Below are 20692 nucleotides of genomic sequence, written 5' to 3'. Positions count from 1 at the left end.
CTAAAACACAAAACAAGGAATCACTTCAAATACCTTATCATTATAAACATTTTGTATTACTTGAAATATGTATAAGATACCAGTAGTAATATTATTTTAAAATGACACTGTCCAACAAATTGTAACCTTGATAATTATGTACAAACAAAATACTGTAATCAAAACAATAAGCTCATAATTATTTCAGATATTATCGTTCTATAATCTTAAAGGATTATCGTAATCGCCATTACCAGTTACAAACTAGGTACACCTCCACTCTCTGTGATCCAAGTTTACACACTAAAATGTATGTTGAGCTAAAGCGATACGTGTAGTATTACGTTTAATCTCCATTAAACGCGATTGGAATCTCTAAGCGGTTTTCTTAATTACGACTTAGGAATCAAAGCTAGATATTACATGAACAAAACAACAACAAAATGATTGTTCAAATAGAGTATTGCTTCATTCGATTAATAGTTATTCGGGAAATCGGGGAATTTATATTTTTCATATAAATCGGGAAAGAATATTGTGAAAAATAATTAAGATCAATTAAATTACAATATTAACAACAAAATTTTTAAATTACATTTCATTGTTCGTTGTAGAAATAATTTAAATTATGAATAAATTCTGTTTCATGCAGATTATACTGAACATTTTAAAATATTCGAATACTGAAACCAAAAGATTGCTTCTATGAAACAGAATATTTCCAGAAAATTTTAATATCATTCCGTAAAATAAGAAGTTGTGCAAATGAATATTTATAGAGTTCATTTTCTTGAGCACGTATAGTCTCTGATTAATTCTTCTCCTACCAGATAGAGATATATACAACCATTAACAATATTAAACTTTCGTTTCAAAGACGAGGATAAAGTTAGCGACAGGATGTTCGAAAAAAGGATTCCAGCGATTCAAACGCACGGATCGATATCGAAAGTCATGGAAACCGTTCTACATTTTACATTTTTTAAAGCGACTTCTCTGTTTGTCACAAGCAACATGAATTCTAAGAACTCGATCAACGAGAAACTTGCCCCTTTGAATTTCACCATTCGCTGGATATACTTGACACACCTGCGATTTTCACTACGTTATGTTCGCAGTTGAATTCCATGAAGGAGAAACGCAGGGCCATGTCCCATGGAACCGGATGTTTATACGGCCCAGAATCTCTGTTCGGTAGCGGGGGTCAAAGTACAGGCATTGCGGGCTTTGGGTTGCAAGATATCACCGAAGGATCGTTGGAGATGCAGAAAATCAAAAAGGTGCAAAGTTTTTTTCGCGGCTGGTTGTGCCGACGACGCTGGAAGCAGATCGTCGAGCAGTATATCAAAAGTCCTCACGCGGAAATTATGCGGAAACGGAACAGGTGAGGATGTGTGTGGTTTCAGTTTATAGTTAAATAGGTGTAATAACTGTGCAGAGAACTAACGCAATATGTAGGGTAAGCGTACGAAATATCACCCAAATTCAAATCGTTCTCAATGAATTGATGGGTAACTTATATTTTCCTTTTATTTCTTTATATTTTTTAAGGTGAATTAATAATATTTTACAATTTGGATAAGACCAGTATCTAATTATAAACAGTCAAATTGGCCAATGGCTTTACATATAAATATATGGCGCGAAGAATGTGTTTGATTTTTTTAATTAAAGTGATTTTAAAGGCATTTTATATTTTTGAGGCCATGAAGTTGGAGACTTTCGAGATCGAGTTGTTTGAAATTTTTCTGGCAACAATGGATTTCGATGTAAAATTCAAATTGTATTCATCATTTATTCCATTTGGATATTCGAATAAAAGGATATTTATAAAACATCTTACGAAACAAACGGACATTTGAACATTTCAGTTAAATACCTCAAAGATATGCAATAAATAAATATTTTACTTATCAATCGAAGTAACAGTATTATTAGTTCGTCGAAACAAATAAAGCTCATTGCCACATTTAATCAACATGAAAATGGGGCACGTGTGGAGCCCGTTTGTATCCATCCGGAACACGAAAGTTCCAAACAACCGGTCATTTTGCGTCAAGTGTAAGAGTAACAACTCCTCAAAGCAGAATCTAATTAGCTTCAGGCATGTGACCGATTCTCTAATTATACTGCTTTCAGCGTGCTGAAAGGCTAATTACACAGTCGAGTTTACGAAATTAATATTCTTTCTGTGCCAGGAAGCTTTTAAACTTCTTTTTATCGCTACATCCTTTCTCCATTTTTTCATCGCAAGGAACTGGTTTGGCGACAAGTTCCGTTCTTAATAAAGTACAAGGTTTATGCAAATTTCCATTTTTTCAGGCTAATTTTAAAAACTAGAAATTTCACCAAAATTTCTTTTCTACTAATTATGGTTTCTAGACTAACTATCGTATTTCACGAAGAATGTTTAATTTTTTCCATTTCAGTTTGGTGTTTAATATGGTGGAAGACGAGGAGGAGTACACGGAACAGATGGAAATCTTAGTAAGCTGTTTTTTGAGGCCTTTCAAGATGTCTGCGAGCTCAAAGAAACCGCCTTGTTGCCACGAGGACGTGAACAGTATATTTTTGAACAGTGAAACTGTGTTGTTCCTCCATCAGATCTTTCTAAAGGGTCTCACGTCTCGTATGGAAAGCTGGCCCACTTTAGTCTTAGGTACGTTTACAATGATTCATCATGTAACTTATAATATGAATGTTTCTGGAATTACACATTATTAATTATATTTAGAAGATTTACGTGAATTAATAATTTTACATATTAATTCATACAAATTTCAATGTATACAAATATAAACGTAAATTTTGCCTCCATGATAAAACGTTTATGTTGAAAATATTGTAAATAGGTGACTGATTTGCTAAAGTTACAATTTTTTAAATGAATTTTTTAAATTATTTTTTATTTTAATTAATTAATATTTTTACTTTAATGTGTTTTAACATCTGTAGTCTATAAATATTTCATACCTATCAGTGTTATTTCTGTTTTTATCTTACTAATTATCGTTAGAGGAACACTATAGTTAGGATATCTTTGTTCCCGATAGTTCGTACCCTTACAATAAACTTATAATTAGTGTTAGTAATTTTCAGGCAGCTTTAAGCTATGTCTTTAATCTTGATATCTTGAGAACGAATAGTACAAACGTAACTCACTATAGATTTACTTTCAGACTAAAGTTTACACTTCTTGATTACTGTAGGTGACCTGTTCGATATGTTGCTACCGATGCTGTCAATTTATCAAGAGTATGTCCGAAATCATCATTACAGCCTTCAGGTGTTGACCGAATGCAAGCAGGCATCACCTTCGTTCGCGGCGCTGCTCACTAGGTTGGAAAACAAGCCTGCTTGCGGAGGACGTCCTTTGGAGACGTTTTTAACGTATCCCATGTTTCGGGTATTGCTGTCCATTGAATTTTTACAAAAACGTTGAGCATTAAATATAAAAGAAAAAGTTTAATGGATAAATTACGTGTAGGAATATTGAAAAAATTATGATCAATAACAGCATTAAAATTATCAAATAAAAATCGTTAGAAATGTGAAATCAGAAAAGACACTTAAATGGTTTAAAGAGAGTTTAAATTTCATTCAATTTAATATGATAAATGATTCGACGAACATAATAACAGAAAGACAGAAAATTTTAAGTAATTCTTTCTACTATGCTATAATTTTGTTCTTCTTTATTCGATGCATCATTTAATTAGAATAGAGAAGAATATATTTTGACGATGAATGTTCAAGAGTTTGTTACTTTAGAAACGGATCTTAGATAACGTAAAACACAGCATAACTCAAAAAGTAATGGAATATGACAGAAAATGTTTTGTTGTTGGTTAATTTTGAATGTAAAAAAAAAACAACGGGAATTATTACGATAGCCTTAATATATTTGGAATTTATCTATCGACATTTGAATAGTTCTGAAATCGGTACACGCAAAAATAATTTCATACAATTCGTTTATTTTTCAGATTCCAAGATACATTACTACGCTAAACGACCTGGTAGCGTATACACCATTCGATCACGTGGAACATAAAAGTTTGGAAAGTGCAAGGCAACAACTGGTAGATCTATCAAGGCAAATGCATGACGAGGTATTGACAATACACATGTATTTTAGATTCATTGAAAATATATAAACTCTATATTCCTTATTTTCTTCATATGCGTATTACAAAGAATTAATTATAAATGAAATAATGATTGATATGGATAAACACGCGTGTTTTCAGGTCAGCGAAACTGAAAATTTACGGAAGAACTTGGCTGTGGAACGCATGATTGTCGAGGGTTGCGACATTTTACTCGACGTCAATCAAATATTCGTCAGACAGGGTGAGTAAAAAAAACGAAGATCTATTTGTCTAATATAATTTAGTTTTCATGAATCTCAAGTTTGTATAAGTATATCACGACTACATAGTGCTTCTGACGTAGAATTTATTGATAAGAAAGTTTAAAACTAGTTACAGTTAAATAACACAAAGATAATACAATACTGAAAATAAATAAGGGTTCATACACTATTACAACCATTCTACTCATCAATATTGTTCATACTTCTTAACAATTGTTTAATATATTAATATTAATCAATGAAACATCTAAAAACAATGAACGTCTAAAACTCATCGATATTATCAATGGTTTCGTCGATCATTTACCCTACACCGAGAAAAGTTATTATCGCAGTCGATATGTGCCTCAGTCGGACTTGTCGTACGAGGGTTGTTGCCATGTAGCTTCCACGCGGAAGCCCGTGAAAAGCGAAAATTCATGGCTAGGGGCGCAAGCGCGACTTTGTATATCTCAGAATCGATGGAGGTCGTGTTTGGGGTGAACGTAGTGTCCGCCGAATCCCTTCGGTTATGCGCAAGAATAATTATCAGGGCTGTCGTAATAATATAAAAAAAATCTTCAACAAATATTCTAGACGATCCCAATATAAATTGTCAATTAAATTTTACATCTTACTTAACTGTACGACTTAAATTACTGTGGAACTAAAAATATATATATTTTGTTATTGTTTCTGGTCCTTTTTAGCTTTAATTAAATACAACATTTGTAATTAGACTGGATAGTCTGCCTAGAGAATATTAGGTCAATGTAAAGTGTGAAATTCAATGTCATATTCTTTGTTATTGAAATTAAAAAGCTCAGATTCGAATAGCCTACCGAAGAACATTTTGTGACACGGCACTGGTGCTTCGTGTTTGGTATCCTGTCACATGGCTGCCTTGCCAAATATTTTCTTATCCAGCACGAGAAAAGCCCCACCCGTGAAAAATTTCTACTTGTTGTTTCTTTAAAAATCGTGAAAATTTTATATTCGCTACTTTCGTTAAATATGTGATTCAGTTTTGTGAATTTTTTGAGTTTCACGTTCTATGGTTCACTGAGTTTATTATGTGGTTTAATGGAAAAGGGATACATGGAAATGTTCGAGCTCCATCTTGCAGTTCGATTCGTGTGAATTCTGCGCATCTTAAAAGTGCTGTGAGGGATTGTATCTTAAATTAAAGTGAATTACGCTTGATAAAAGCTTCGGTTTGAATAACGGAAACCAAAAAAGTGTACAAATGGCACTGTCACGAATCAACGACATACAGGTACTTTCTGTAAATGAATATGTACTTTCTGCGTTGCTGTTATTGCTGTTATTGTTGTGAACTTAGTCTGTGACAAGACGTTGGAAAATAACGTCTTATACTGCGTTATCTTATAAATAACCTTATAAACATTTATGTCCTGTAAACGTCACATATTATTAAATGTGAAAATATAACTGCTGTGTGCGGAGTTTTTTCGCTGTTATATTAAAAATACGGAAGTGATTAATGACTCGAACTTCAAAATTGGATAACAACTTTCCAGTATTTTCATTTATTACTGATACAACATAACATATTGTACAAAATTTGGTTAATTTCTCGACCGTGAGTATCAATTTAAATAGCAATTATGAGTACAGAATTTCAATGAAAAAGTACCTGAGTGAACCAATTGACAGACTATTGCAAAAACAAAATTGTATGCAAACATAAGCAAAAAATACCTCATTACAAAAATTTTCAGAGTATTTTCAAAATATTCGCGTCCGTAATCTATACATATATTGAATATATGTACATTTCGCATTATTATCGCGATCAAAACAATCCTTCAATATTAAAATTTTTCGGTAATCATAGACAAATTTTCGGAAACTTTTTCGAGAGTACGACACGAACTTCGTCAGTAATGGTATTAATAATTATCACTTTTAGTTTAATTTCGTTCGTAGTATTGTAACTGTAATGCAGTTCCATATGCTGACAGATTGTTATCCTTTTTAGGTACGCTTGTGCAAATTTTAGATAAGCCAAAAGGTGCTCGGAGCAGATTAAGTGCTACTTTTGGAGGCAAAGGCAGTGGTGATAAGGAAGCAATCAGACAGTGCTTCCTTTTTTCGAATCATTTGTTGCTGACAACACGACAGTCAAACGACGACGGCCGTCTGAATCTTGTCTCCCAAATCGGAAAAATACCACTTTCGCATGCGGTGCTAGTGGAGGATCCGAATGATCAAGGGAACGCTGATGATGACGGTACTTTGATAACATTACTGTTAACATGTAACAATGCTTGTAAATTGCAGCTTTCTGCAACTTTTACAGCTACTGCAGCATGGCTTTTATCTATACGTGAACGCAATTGGTTCGTAATTGTTGTTCGGCATAACTTTACAGGAATCTTCAGCAGGTTTCGGAGACAGCAGATTTCCTTTTTATTTATTACGATAATTTATATTATAATTTTGCAATTTTGTTATTTGTAAGATTGTACTCCAATGCTTTGTTATTGACTATCAGTGGACTGTTTTGTTATTGAAATTTCCTTCGCTGTTTCTTGAAAACTAAACTGAAAGCAAATTTATTTTATCAATTAAGAATTTTATTAAATTTTATTAAGTACAAGTATGACTGAATAGTCTGACCACTAATCCCTATTTCTACTTGCAATACACGGTGCCATCGAAACGATTTTAAATGGAATGATATATTTTCATGATAATGAAATTGTAATTGAGAAAAGACACGAATTTTAATCCATATGACGTATTAATCTTCAGCTGGCATTTAATAATCACAAGATACACTAAGAAAAACGTACACGGTTTTAGGAGTTTACTTAATCAGCCACGATTTACGCATTAATAGACGGTTAAGTTATGTTTATTTATTTGGTATTTATTCGGCTTATTTTATTTAGAAGCTGCGTCTGCTTTCTACGCATAGGCTGATCTGTCGTGAAAAAGGAGTATTTAAGATTATGTATATAATTAATGTATTATTGCCGCGACTGCGAACTGATTGTAGAACTGTCAGTATGTTCGATGTCCAGCGGCGTCAGTGAGAGCAGTGGAAGTGGTAGTGGAAGTACCAGTACTCAACTACAGAACCGTGATTTTAAGATTGTAGTCGATCTGAAGCCAGGCGGACCTCAAGTTACAGTACACCTCGTAGCCCCTACTATACAGGTACCTACTGTCGATATTTGTTACGGAATTTTGGCATGCGATTAACCCCCATTTTTGTGTGTTAAAGTGAGAATAAATGAAGTTCGTAAAAATAAATGAATATAAAGAAATAAAATTGCAAACAATTAAAAATAAATGAATAAAAATAAGTACTGCGGTATGTATAGGAAAAAGCAGCCTGGATTAGTGACATCATGCAGTGCATGGACAACGTTCACTTCAACGGTTACTTACTTCGCGACTCGTTGTCGGACACAAGCTCCGTCACGATGCCCGAGTCGATCAAGAATGATCCAAAGCTGTTCGAGGATGACGTGGACATCAGATTTAGTAGGACACTGAACTCGTGTAAAGTCCCGCACATCCGATCGGCCACGCCTGAACGGTTGCTTCAACGACTGACGGATCTACGATTTCTCAGCATCGATTTTCTGAATACATTTCTGTTGACGTATCGTGTATTCACGGACAGTGTTACGGTGCTCGAAGCTCTCAAGAAAGTATTCTATGAGCCGGAACCACCGGATGCTGACATGCCCACCGGTTCACTCGAGTGAGTATAACTATAGTATTTTTTATTGGGTTGTTTAGAAAATTCGTAGGGTTTTGAACCTTAGTTATTATCTTCTGACTGGAAGTGTTCCATTATTTTACTTCCTTTGTCCCGTAGGACCTTCAATTTATCGTATTATTTTCTTATGAAAGTCACTATTAGGAAATAAAGAATTTCATACAGAATACAGCCGACTTTATGATTAATATACTTATGATTTGTTTATTTCGATACTCTGTTCGATAAACCTTAATTGTGCTTCCAGATCTTTGGATGTATTGGGAATTACAGCTGACATGCAATCTCATGTAGATGATCGAAGGAGGAGCAGTGTTTCACCGCGAAGACCTAGTGGTGCTAGTTCCGTTTCCGGTATAATATACCGCAAATTCTGTTAATAATTTGCACTAGTTCAGAAAATAAGTTTTTGATTGCAAAAATATTTATCTGTATTAAATATTACAAATTTATCTGTTTGTACAAATATTAGATTCTGCTTCATGAATCTTGGAATATATAAGACTACATTTAATCGGTCAAGGATTTAAATTGTAATATCTTTCTGCATTTAGGATATGGATCTGAAATAAGCGAAATAAAAAGTCACGGTTCCTGTGATTTCTCTGGTGGCGGATATACATTGAATCCTAAAGGGTACTGGCAAAGTGGGCATAAGAAGGGTAATTCTTTATTATTACAAAATTAATCTTTCAATCAGAACTATAAATGACATTTACAGCGTACTCGATTGTCAGAAATTCAATACATTGACAAGTTCAATAAACTTTATTGTGGTGTTAATTTTATGTAAGACTTGTATTAGATAAGTCAATAAATAACCCATTATTTTCTGAAAACTTTTCTTGTGGTAGTGGTCGCTCTAAAATTTTTCTGTATAGACACCGTAAATCTGTTAAGAACGACTTAAAAATGCGTTATTTACCCAATAATTTCGTATTTATAATTACATACTTTTCAGTAAAGACTAGTGTTAAAATTATAACTGAATAATTATTACTGTTTTGCTAGAAGAGGAAAAGCAGCAACGCGTGGCCCCGGAAACCCCATCGATTATAAAACGCAGTCCAACTATACACTCATCCACCGCATCTGTTGCGTCCCAATCTCCAGCAATGTCACGCAAGATCAACATTCAAGAAGATCAAGAGAAGAAGGAAGAAGACGATGGGTGTCATTTAAAGATACCAAAAGCCATTGCTGCTTCGTCGAGCGCTGAAACTCTTACGGGTAAGAGCAGGGATGGAAAAAGAACCGTTACTAAAATACTTACGTTTGTACATCAAATCGAATAATTTATATACCCAAGCTAACTATAACACTTTTTCTGTTTTCAGATAATACAGTGATCAGTGCTCCATCATCACCAAGTAACTTAAGTTCTGTTACGTTAGTTGGGTCCACAGGATCTGGTTCAGGTTCTGGATCGGATCGAAGTCCTCAAGACGGAGGTATATATTCCCGTGGTGCCTCCGAAGAGACTGACACGCCTGTTGCAACGGAACCATCCAACGATGGTCAGTCTGCTATTAAATAGGTTTTATGAATTTGGTTTGATCACAAAGAACATATCTTAATCTGAAACCTCGTGTTACTCTGTATCATATGTGTACATTGTTCTATAAATATCTTTGTTCTCTCCGATACTTCGATTAAATTAAACTCAACGAATATTTCGTACCTTAGTAAATATGTTCTAAATAGTTTTTACATTGTTATCATTGACAATACCGTCTCGTACTCCCTGTAATTCATTTTGCAATTATTACATTCGAAGCATTAAACATTTCTATGAATGCATCGTCTAATGTGCAAACATATTGCCACCTACAATTTTAAACGAGGAATATTTTTAATCTTTTTTAATCGAGAAGAGAATTTTTTTATCCTCCATACATAATTAAAAATTTACAATCATATCTTTAGACGTACAATTTACGTATGACGACTCCGGGCCGGAAACACCAAAATTAGTGAAAGGAGAGTCATCTGCACAGACACCATCCACACCAAAGGAGAAACTTGCTGAAACGATCGAAAAGGAAAAGGACATATGCAAACAAGAGAAAGAGAAACATCACGCAGAAAGCGACTTCGCTGCCTCGATGGCACAGCCACAATCTCCGCATCAGATTCAACAGAAACAACAGCAGCCGCACTATAGTCAGCACAGAGCATCGATTGCTTCCGCTCCCGCGGCTACTGCAAGAAGTAGTTCGATTTCAACGATTACTGGCGTACGTAAATTGAATTCCCTCTTTATCATTTTATCAGTTCTTACGTTTTAATTTATAATTTCTTTTATATCGGACATTACATTTTTCGGTAAATTTTACCTGTTTTATAGTAGGTATATTAATGTATAATCTCTATTTTCTTAATACTTTATCTGTGGTCCTGGTCGCTCTGAAGTTTATGCAGAGTGTTCGGCACCTGGCGTCAGAAACTTTAAGTGGTAATTCTACATGCCCAACTAAGACGAAAGTCAAGAATAACGAAATTACCATGAAGGTTTCGTTTGTCAGTTTCAAGCCAAATTGAAATGTTATGTTTTATAATTTATCGTGACTCGTTCGAATGTGTTATTTTTTTGATTAGCCTTATTTACAGCACTGTAAAAGGCAATCTGTACTGCTTCCTTTTTACAGAATTATTGGGCCAGCCGACGATCGATTCAAGAGAACGAAATGTCTAGCCAACAAGGGAACTTCCAACACGACCAAGTGTCCAGTAAAGTAGGAGTAGTGATAACCAGCTTCCGACAAAGTCACCGAAGGTTCGTTCGAGCATTCCTGACTGGTTTAAATGTTTACCTCGATATGTTGGTAGACATCGTGAAAAGTGCGCATGTCGATCAATTTCAGATTCTTTTTTTTTTTTTTTTTGTGAACAGAAAGAAAATAATCTCCCACGTGAAATATATCATCGAGCAAAATTTACATATAATTACTTGTACTCGCCCGATAGGAGTACAGTGGTGTCGTATCATTTAACAGCGACAATAAAACGTGCTGAATCGATAGTCACGATAAGAGATAATGTTCAACGTCACCATTGAACGCGGTTGTCTCGAATATACAGTTAAGAAAATTCATTTTGTACAGGCATTTGTGTTTATGATAACGAACGAAATTATCTCTATTTCGTTTCTCGGTATTGCTACTGAATGTTTATTGCAATAAAGGTATTTTTCCACTTTCTTACGCATGAGTGCTTTGTCTCGGTGACTTACTTATGTGTTTTCTCTTCCGCCTATGATCTTCCTTTTTTCTGTAGACAGAGGAATTCTTTTTCGATATATCTTTACATGCAATTACTTTTATACACAAAGGTTGAGAATTTTATGTGTACTTATCTCTACTTTTGTTTCCGAGTATACATTCTTCTTGAAATTAATATTACGTCTGCATACATGTTAGACCATCCCAAAAATTACGCGGACCGGTCGAATGTTGAATTCAAGACAACATACAACTCAATGCGATAATAAGCACCAATAAATAAAAAAAAAAAATAATAAAGTCATTCGTATGTTTGTAATTCATGAAATCAAAAGAACCGCATTATGGTTGGGGTGATCTAATACTCATTTTAATTCAGTATAGCTTTTCTCATAATCATGTCCCATTTACTTTTCACATATCAGGACGCATATATGTACAATTCATTTGATAAATCAAAGTAACTGATCTTAAAACGAAGATTTCAGATCGGAAACTTTATGTTGGTAATATAATGCAATTTAAGTGTTTGTCGAAGAAAGATAGATATGAGATTTATATTGCTTGAAAAATGTACAGAGTGTTGCTTCTACGAACTCGCCAGTTAGTTTGTTTATAACAATTCATAGGTGACTCATGAAGTTCATTTCTTTGTTCAAGTCAATATTTTAGTTGTTTTAACGCAAATTGTGTTTCATATGTCGTTTTGTGTCACTCATAGCGTTGGACCTGAACCTCTCTGGTAAGTGTCATCCTTTCAGTTTCTGGAAAGACGTTTTTTCCAATTCCTGCGTGCCGCATGACGAGCAGTGTACCAAACTCACTTGTACACCCTCTTATTTGTTAACTGTTTATGCTCACCGAACGTGCACCGTAAGTGTCAAAATAGACGATCACCAATATAGACTTAAATTTATTCTTCTTCTCAATGTTTAGTATTTGGTATTTATGTTCACGATGAATGCCTCAAGTGTTTGGTATGAACTTGGTTTCTCTATCAATACGTTATTAAAAAAGAACGAAAACCAACAACTTTACTATTCTAATTATGCATTGAATTTCATATCAGCGAATTGTAAACATCTCATGGACAAAATATTCTTTGAGGGAAATATTGCTTATAGAGCCATTCAATTTCTAATATTTAAGCACAGTTTCTTTTAGATTTAATTTTTTTAGGTTTCATCAGCTGTTCTACAATACATGTAAATATGTATGTATGAATACAGCCGATCGATAGTTTGGATGGAATCACTTATGACTCTAAGTTCAGAAAATTGCTTATATTTGCAATTAAAAATTGAAATTTTACATTTCACTCTACAATTATTTATTAGTTCTTGCAAATCTCTGAAAATATGTTTCTTATAGATATTTGGAAAGAATGTATACTATAAGTAATACTCACGTTTGTAAGTGTGCTTGCCATATGAATGACGTTTCATTTTTTATTTATAAAATTCATATATTAGTTATCTTCTTTAATTCTTTCTAATGCAGCAAAATTCCATAAATTTCTTATTGTATAATACATTGAAGATTTTTATGAATGAGAATCTCATCTTCTAATTTTATTTTATTGTAATCTGCACTGCACTAAAACCACGAGCGAGCTAAACGAAATAGAAATAGTTTTAACCTATTAGATGCCTTCTATCACTGGATGTTCGCGATTATAATGTTCACCACTTAAAACTGTAGTATGAAATAACGATCGAATGCATAAGGTGGATTGCCAATATCTTTTTAGTTGATTAGATGCTAAAATGTATATTAGTGCACATTAGAGTTCAGGCTAAAATCATTCGAAATATTCTGGCTCACTTATATTATATGTAAATATACTTCTTAATTGATATTTGGAATAGTAGGTTTCATACATTTTTACAGTGCGGTAATTTTTAACTCTAATATTAAAAATTTCAAATTTTCAAATTCGAACGTGGTTGCGCTTTTACAGTAATAGTTATTCAGTTGGTTTTGACACGAACTAATTTTCTGGACTCTCTCGAATAAAATGGTGTCAATTTTTATTGTATTATAGACATCTAAATATGTTTAAATAATGATCAAAGTGAAAAAGGCACCGTTCGTTTCTGATTCAGCATAATTCGAATGATTTCTATATAGATACAGCATATGGTAGAATTTACTTTTCTTCCTGTATAGAACAGTATGTAGATAATAAAGAAGATATATGCTGCAACATCTTTTGTTCCGCTTAATTGACCACTACAGCCAGGTCTATAAAATACATGTAGTGTGAAACTAATAACACTGATTGTAGGAAAAAGTGAATTAGTGATTATTATGAAACGCACTGGAGATATTGTTCATCAAATGAAATTATTTCTTTTCTACATTGTTTAAGTATAAAGTTTTGAAGGTCTACCAGGTTTTTGAAAATGAAACGCACTGTATTTCGTTAAGGAAATTGAAATGTTACGAGCCAGGGTCGCTATAATTTTCTATTTTTAATGCTAGATAATTAGGATGAAAAAAAAACATATTTTTCGAGTACAGAAACTTTAGACAAATAGAAGACTTCTCAGTCTAAATTTTTCTCGTCGATATTGAATTTTCCAGACGAATGACACTTAGTTCAGTTCGCTTGAGATCGGGTTCTACAACTTCTAACCATTATTCTTTCAAAAATAATGTATACATCTTGGTAACTTCCTTTGTGAGTGTACAATATGAATGCGAATTAAGTGAACCAAGTGTACACGAATTGTGGATGCCTCTCAGTTATTGGATTCCTATCACACTCAACGTATCTTGTTTCCTCTTTTCATCGAGTAGCTTCATCAAGGGAATCGTCGAAGTGTGCTATAATTTAGTGTCTTGTTACACTCGACACTCGTTGCTGATGTTGATTTACAAACTAGCGATGAGACACTACTTTGCATTGCCCAATGGAGTGTTGCTACAACACCTGTGGCCCCACTGCATGAAAAACAGAATTTGTTAAAACGCCATATAACACCTTGTGTAATCTCCTAATTACAATAAAATTTGTGGACATGTGTGTGTTTTCTCTCACAATTCTCTCACAAAAAATATACATCGCAACATACCTCAATAAAAAAAAATCCTTAAAAATTGAAACTTGAAGAATGTTCAATTTTGATTGAAAATTATCATATTATTTCACTAGTGTGTGGATAAATTTCTATACAGGAAATATTCGATAAGTGTAAACGATAGGATCGAATAGTACACCCGTATTTACAGATTTCTACTTAATTTATGAAAGAAATGATATACATGTGCTTTTTGATTGAAAATTGAAAAAAGTATTAATCCGATCGCTTGTATACTTAGGAGCAGTACATCGATAGCTGCCACCGCATTCGCTATAGCAACATCAGCAGCCAGCAATCCTCCGGATAGAGAAGGTAATGGTAATAATCGAAGTGGATCTTGTAAGAGCGTCTCTGGACGGAAAGAGTCAATCGTATCAACAGCAGCCACGATGCGTGTGTTAAACGTTCTGCGGCATTGGGTCTCGAAGCACGCTCAGGATTTCGAGTCTGATCAGAGATTAAAAAGTCTAACGATCAAGTTCTTGGAGGACATCATTTATTGTCCTAATCTACTACCGGCTGAACATAAAGCTGCGAACCGAGTTCTTCGATTGATTACCAAGGAAGAACAGGAGGGCAACAAAGTGGACCTCAAGAAGCTGTTGACTCCACCAACGGTACGTATTCGTGCTAGGCGATATTAGATGCTGTTACCCTATATGGGCAATTTCGAACATACTGATCTCGACAGTTTCAAATTTTGAATTGTTTTATTAAGACACAACTAATGCATTCATAAAGATTCTCATGTCATTGTAGATTCAAAGCAAGGAGAGCATCGAGACGCTATTAGCGCTAGAAATTGCAGAACAAATGACGTATTTGGATCACAAGATTTTCGTGTCCATTTCGAACGAGTGAGTAATCATGGCGTGTACCTTCCTTTTCAATAGCATTGTCAGAACAAACTACAAACATAAAGTTAAACTCATTATTTAATTTTCTACTGCAATATATGTATTCTGCCAACAAAGTGGGTTTCACTATGAATACCATTACCGTGAAAAATAATTTCAAGTATGTAAAAGATATCACTTGCAGATTTAAGAAAAAACGGAACTTCCGCAAAAATTCAAGAATTTTTTTCGAACTGACATGAGAGTAGCGATGGCTGTGAAAATAATATTTTATTAGTTCTAACTGCAAGAGATGTTGTTTGGATACTTAAAGCAATGCTCCGTTTAATTTTTTATTATACGTAAATGTTTTTAGTCGTTAACACTATTAACACGTAGTTCTTGTATAATAAATTTTTCAGAAATTATACGTTGCATTGACAAGCAGAGCTACTGCTGTACATGATTTATGTAATTGATTCTTCTTCGCTTCTTATTAATAATTTAACATTATGTTCTTTGCGCAGAGAATTTCTGGGACAAGCGTGGATGAAGACCGACAAGGCTACTCGTGCGCCTCATATTCTCCTAATGACCAAGAGATTCAACGAAGTCTCTCAACTAGTCGTTTCGGAGATCATTCGACGCTCCAGCATGTCAGCGAGGGTCGCCGCAATCGAAAAATGGACCGAGGTCGCAAATATCAACCGAGTTTTACGCAATTACAATGGCGTGCTACAAATCTGCGCAGCCTTCACGAACAGTAGCGTCTTCAGACTGAAGAAGACTTGGGAAAAAGTTTCTAAAACGGTAAACAGTTCAGATAAAAATGGCCAAAACTGTATTATATACAAAATGATTGAACGAAGACTTTTATAAAATTTAATCGGGAGAAGTAATAAATATTTCGACGTATTTTTTAATACGTACTTAATATATGTCGGTTATTCTATGCCAAATGGATCGTTCCTTAGACTTCATTTCAGGGATTCTAACGAAATTGGAACCGAGTTTTGAACATTTATGTAGTTTTTACTGTAATGTTTACAATTGCAACGACTGTGAACTGCTAAAACTGTGAAATGAACTGTAATTTATGCATAAATTTACAGACAAAGCAAACAATCGAAAGGCTTCAAAACATTGTCTCTTCGGATGGGCGTTTTAAAAACCTAAGGCATGCTTTACATCGGTGTGATCCACCCTGTATTCCATACTTAGGATTCTACTTGACCGACCTTTCCTTCATAGAAGAGGGTACACCAACTATGACCGAAGACGGCCTTTTGAATTTTTCCAAAATGCGAATGGTACTATTATTTTTTTAGATTGTTTCAATGTTCTGCTGAAATTATTACGTATTCAATATATCTCAATATTTGTGTTCGTCATTTCCTAGATTGCTCATGTGATTCGTGAAATACGAAACTTCCAACAAACGCCGTATAAGATCAAGTTAATAACAAAAGTGACGAATTACCTACTGGACCCCTCGTTGCTTCTGAACGAGAAGGATTTGTATCGCATGTCCGTGGAGATCGAGCCAAGAACATCCAGGATAAGTAGTTCACCGTTAATTAATCTGCCACCTTCTGTGAGCAACACGCCCACAAAGTGAATCTGAGCGTCGAGCTATTCAAAATAATTATCAAATATGTAATTATTCCTTATCTTCAAGTTGTTTTCTTAGAGTAAGAGACATAGAGAGGATGTGTCCATATTGAATGTTGAAAATTTCAATCATTGCTGACAAAGAAGCAAATTTTATAGGCTTAAAACGCTTGCCATCAAAGTGATTTAACCTTCTTACGAACATAATAATCAGAAAAAGCAAAACTTGTCTCGTGTACGTGACAAACAAAAAACATGCAAACTTTTGACTCTCCAACGGAATTTGCAATCGTCGTCTCGGCAACGAGGCGAGTTAATGTTAAATGCTAATGTTGTAATCCAGAGCCTAACCTGCAAGTGTATCTGGTTCCTCGAGTTCTTTTCTTTTTTTTTTTTTTTAGCCGGTGTCCAATGTTTCTTGTGAGGCTGTATAGACAACGTCGATTTGTGCCAGGCACGAGCAAATGCGTTTCCAACCCCGTCCATTTTTGTCCACTTATGCTTGTCGCAATGACGTTTGTTTGCTCTGCGTTTCGATTTGTATATCCTAACAGGTTTGTTCTCGGTGGAATGAATGCGGTGGCATTGGAAGACTTTTGTTTTTAAAGTCAAATTTCAAAGACCAAACTTTGATTATTATCCCCTAGTCATTGCCAGGGCTCTGTCATTAGAGAATAAATGATTTTAGTGTCTGTTATATTTTATTTGAATAGTAAAATGTTAAATGAAGAACAATCGATTTGATTCAACAAATATAATAATTATACCAATCCAAATCCTCTAATTGAGACTCGTAGTTAACAAAGGAAGTAGCAAAGAATACATTTGCAAGAATGCTTTTACCCAGTGAAGGTATTACTAATTCATGTAGTAACTGGAAACGGCCCCAAAAAAAGTCACCAGATTTGTTCCATCGAAAACACCTGAAATCCAATCAACCTGCTGCAGTTTCGTTATAAACGAAAAATAGGAGGAGAATATTCGCAGACCTATTAATCAAATAGACTATACTTCCAGTGATGCGTGATCGATCGAAAGCTTGAAGAATTTTTGTTTGGAACGCAGGATCGTTCCGAGTACCTGCACAGAAGGATGCGTACAAAACAATGCCATGATATAATCTTATTTATTTTCGTATACTGTACTTGTTACTGTTACTCTAATGTATACATCGTCGAGAGACGACGTTAAACGTACGGACACTGTTGACGACACATCTCGATGATCCATTTCGACGAGATGCAGACTAGAGATTGAATCTGATGAGATTTCAATCGCTGACTTTTAGTTAGAATCATTCAATCGAGCAGTATTAAACGTTGGTAGACGAGGTTAAGCGGGAATTGATATTAAACGGAACAGTGATGAAATTTTACTCGAGAATGGAAAATTGTATTTGACAATCAGTAGTGTAATGACGTAATGTCTTCAGTCAGGCCTTATTCGTAGACCGATGTTACTTTTAATACCTGATTTCCTTCATTCCAGTGAAATTTATTGGTTATTTTAATTGGTTATTTTGTATCGTTATACAGGATGATTCTGGTAACTGAGGGATAATACTCTTTTCTAAGTGAAGATAATGGACTAGACAAGACATGGTCTAAGACAAAAAATTTAACTTTAAGTCCTCGATTATCTTCTCTGAGGAAATTAATTAATAACAGCATATCCTGTATATTTGCAGGAATTATTTCCATTCTTCTGTTTATCCCAAGAATTGTTTTCTTATTATCGTTCAGACAAGATAATATGTCTAATCGTTTTGTCGTACACTTTTTAAATATTCTTTCATTAGAAATAACGTGTATATGTTAGAAAAACAATATTCTACTGTTTACTGGACACTTTTAACTTCAGTTGCTACGTAAGAGTTAACGTTCTCTTGAAAATACGCATATCATTAAGAATGCAGTTAATGCAAGTGAAGAATATTCTTTTATGAATTTCTGACGACAATTTTACTGTTACTCCCTGATAATTGCATTATTGAGGCCATTGTTCGGCGCGCGAAAAAGAAACATCAGATTTGTATGAACGAATCAACGGAAAAGAATTGTTTGTTAACTTTACTATGTTATTTTACCTTTATTTAGAAATAAAGGCAAGACAGCTGTGCGGATTATTACAGACAAAAGATGAATAAACGGAATTGTCAGATTTTAATCCGAACTTCTATATACAGTGACAAGTTTAATGACAAAATGCTTGTCAAATGGAAATATAGTATTTGAATAAAATAAAAGCAGGGGATAGTGAAAAACCCCGACTAATCAGAGAACTTTCTCGCTAAGGAAAAAGTTGTTTCAAATCTCCCCAAGAATCACCCATTTCAAGGACTGACACCTATTTTGAAAAATAAATGACAATCTGCCAAAATGAATGATTTCTTCCATGAAGATCAATTGTATGAAAATAATATTTATAAGTTAATGCAATACATGGTAATCAATACGTATATAACAATAAAATTGGAATTTTAAACTTTCTTGTAAATTGCCCTGGATAAGTAATGCTTCGTCGCATAGTAATAAAAATTTAGTATCATTAAAAGAATGGTATTATAAGAACATAAATTATCTTAATCGTTTGTATTAAAAAATAGTCTTTACCAACTGTTTTAATAAAAACAGTTTTTATTTTGTGAAACTTACAAAGGAAAATGTGAATTAGTGGGGCAAAAGTTTAAAGAAATTATTGGTTTCGTTGACTACGCGTTTGACAGTTCCTTAGAGAAACTGTCTACTCGAGAACGTTCCTCTTTACAACATTAAAAATTCCATCTACAAACCCGCAAAATTCTGATTGACAATATTTATTTATGGCTTCAAGTGTCAGGCAATCATGATCAATCGAATATTTGAGTCTCATAATTATTCCTGCCATTTATATTAAGAACAATCCATTTACCAAGATTATTCTCTTTAATATTTAAGATAATGTGCCAATTTATTTTCATGATCTAGAAACAGATTAAAGAACTAGAAAGACGATATTAGAATCTCGCATATCTCGAAACGTATCAATTTATGGTAAGACTCGTAATAATCTCATAGAAGAATATTTTCTATTAGGGTGTGTATAGAGACAAAGCTTAAAATTAGGTAAAGTTACACGTTTAATTTATTTTTGACAAACTGGTCAACAAAAACTAAATGCAGTTTTTTTTTAATTTTCTGTAATATTTGATAATACAAGTTACAAACAATTTTGCACAAAAATTTGCACTTTATTCACGATTTGTGTTTGTAACATATTGCGAAGTTATTAAGTATACACGTCTTACATCATAGTGTACTTCTTCGATTCTGCAATAACCAAAGTTGAAGTTAACAATTTACGCGAAACATCTGGGATTCTAGGTCGTTAAATTTTTAAACGTCCCAGAATGGTTGATTTTCGCATAAAAGTCGACGACTAACGCAAACAAATACCTGTACAGGTATACGTTTCCCTCCGCCAAACAGAATCACGGAAACACGTATCTGCTGAATAGATAACGTATGCTTTAGGGAACGCAGGGAGCCTGAAATCTGCCACACGGAATTCACATTTAATGTTTCGAATCACCGCCGTTACTTTGAAATACATATCTTTTTCATCGAGATGGTATTTCAATTCAGGTCGTTGAAGCTTTAGCGATTTTCCGTGCTAGAGATGAATAGAAGAAATGTGTTTCATTTAAAGGTACGAGTTAGCTTCGATGCTTCGTGAAAGAAGGGTAACGTAAAAAGTTTACGGCGCGTGCTGTGTATTTTTTAGGTGTGTATCAAAATGGTGGGCCGTTTGGCTGACATTTGTTTTCCTTACAGCCAATAATAAAATACTACGAAGAATGTAAGATATGA

The 20692-nt window shown here is 34.1% G+C and overlaps 1 protein-coding gene across 1 annotated transcript in view; it reads left to right on the top strand.

The window, feature by feature from the left end:
* LOC107190184 (ras-specific guanine nucleotide-releasing factor 2-like) overlaps window positions 1-16851 on the top strand; it is a 43696-nt gene extending 26845 nt beyond the window's left edge. The window contains 20 exon segments of the mRNA XM_015578939.1: window positions 1098-1363; window positions 2409-2638; window positions 3189-3385; window positions 3966-4091; window positions 4230-4332; window positions 6336-6626; window positions 7359-7519; window positions 7687-8072; window positions 8338-8444; window positions 8645-8752; window positions 9102-9320; window positions 9428-9607; window positions 10017-10327; window positions 10739-10866; window positions 12033-12053; window positions 14636-15014; window positions 15157-15254; window positions 15761-16043; window positions 16346-16543; window positions 16633-16851. Of these exon segments, the coding sequence (XP_015434425.1) occupies window positions 1098-1363; window positions 2409-2638; window positions 3189-3385; window positions 3966-4091; window positions 4230-4332; window positions 6336-6626; window positions 7359-7519; window positions 7687-8072; window positions 8338-8444; window positions 8645-8752; window positions 9102-9320; window positions 9428-9607; window positions 10017-10327; window positions 10739-10866; window positions 12033-12053; window positions 14636-15014; window positions 15157-15254; window positions 15761-16043; window positions 16346-16543; window positions 16633-16851 (4011 nt within the window).
* Window positions 16852-20692: the final 3841 nt, after the last annotated feature.

Source organism: Dufourea novaeangliae, unplaced genomic scaffold, assembly GCF_001272555.1.
Source record: "Dufourea novaeangliae isolate 0120121106 unplaced genomic scaffold, ASM127255v1 scaffold168, whole genome shotgun sequence".
Classification (NCBI taxonomy): domain Eukaryota; kingdom Metazoa; phylum Arthropoda; class Insecta; order Hymenoptera; family Halictidae; genus Dufourea; species Dufourea novaeangliae.
The sequence above is the reverse complement of the archived record's forward strand: the minus strand, read 5'-3'. Positions and strand labels throughout refer to the sequence as shown.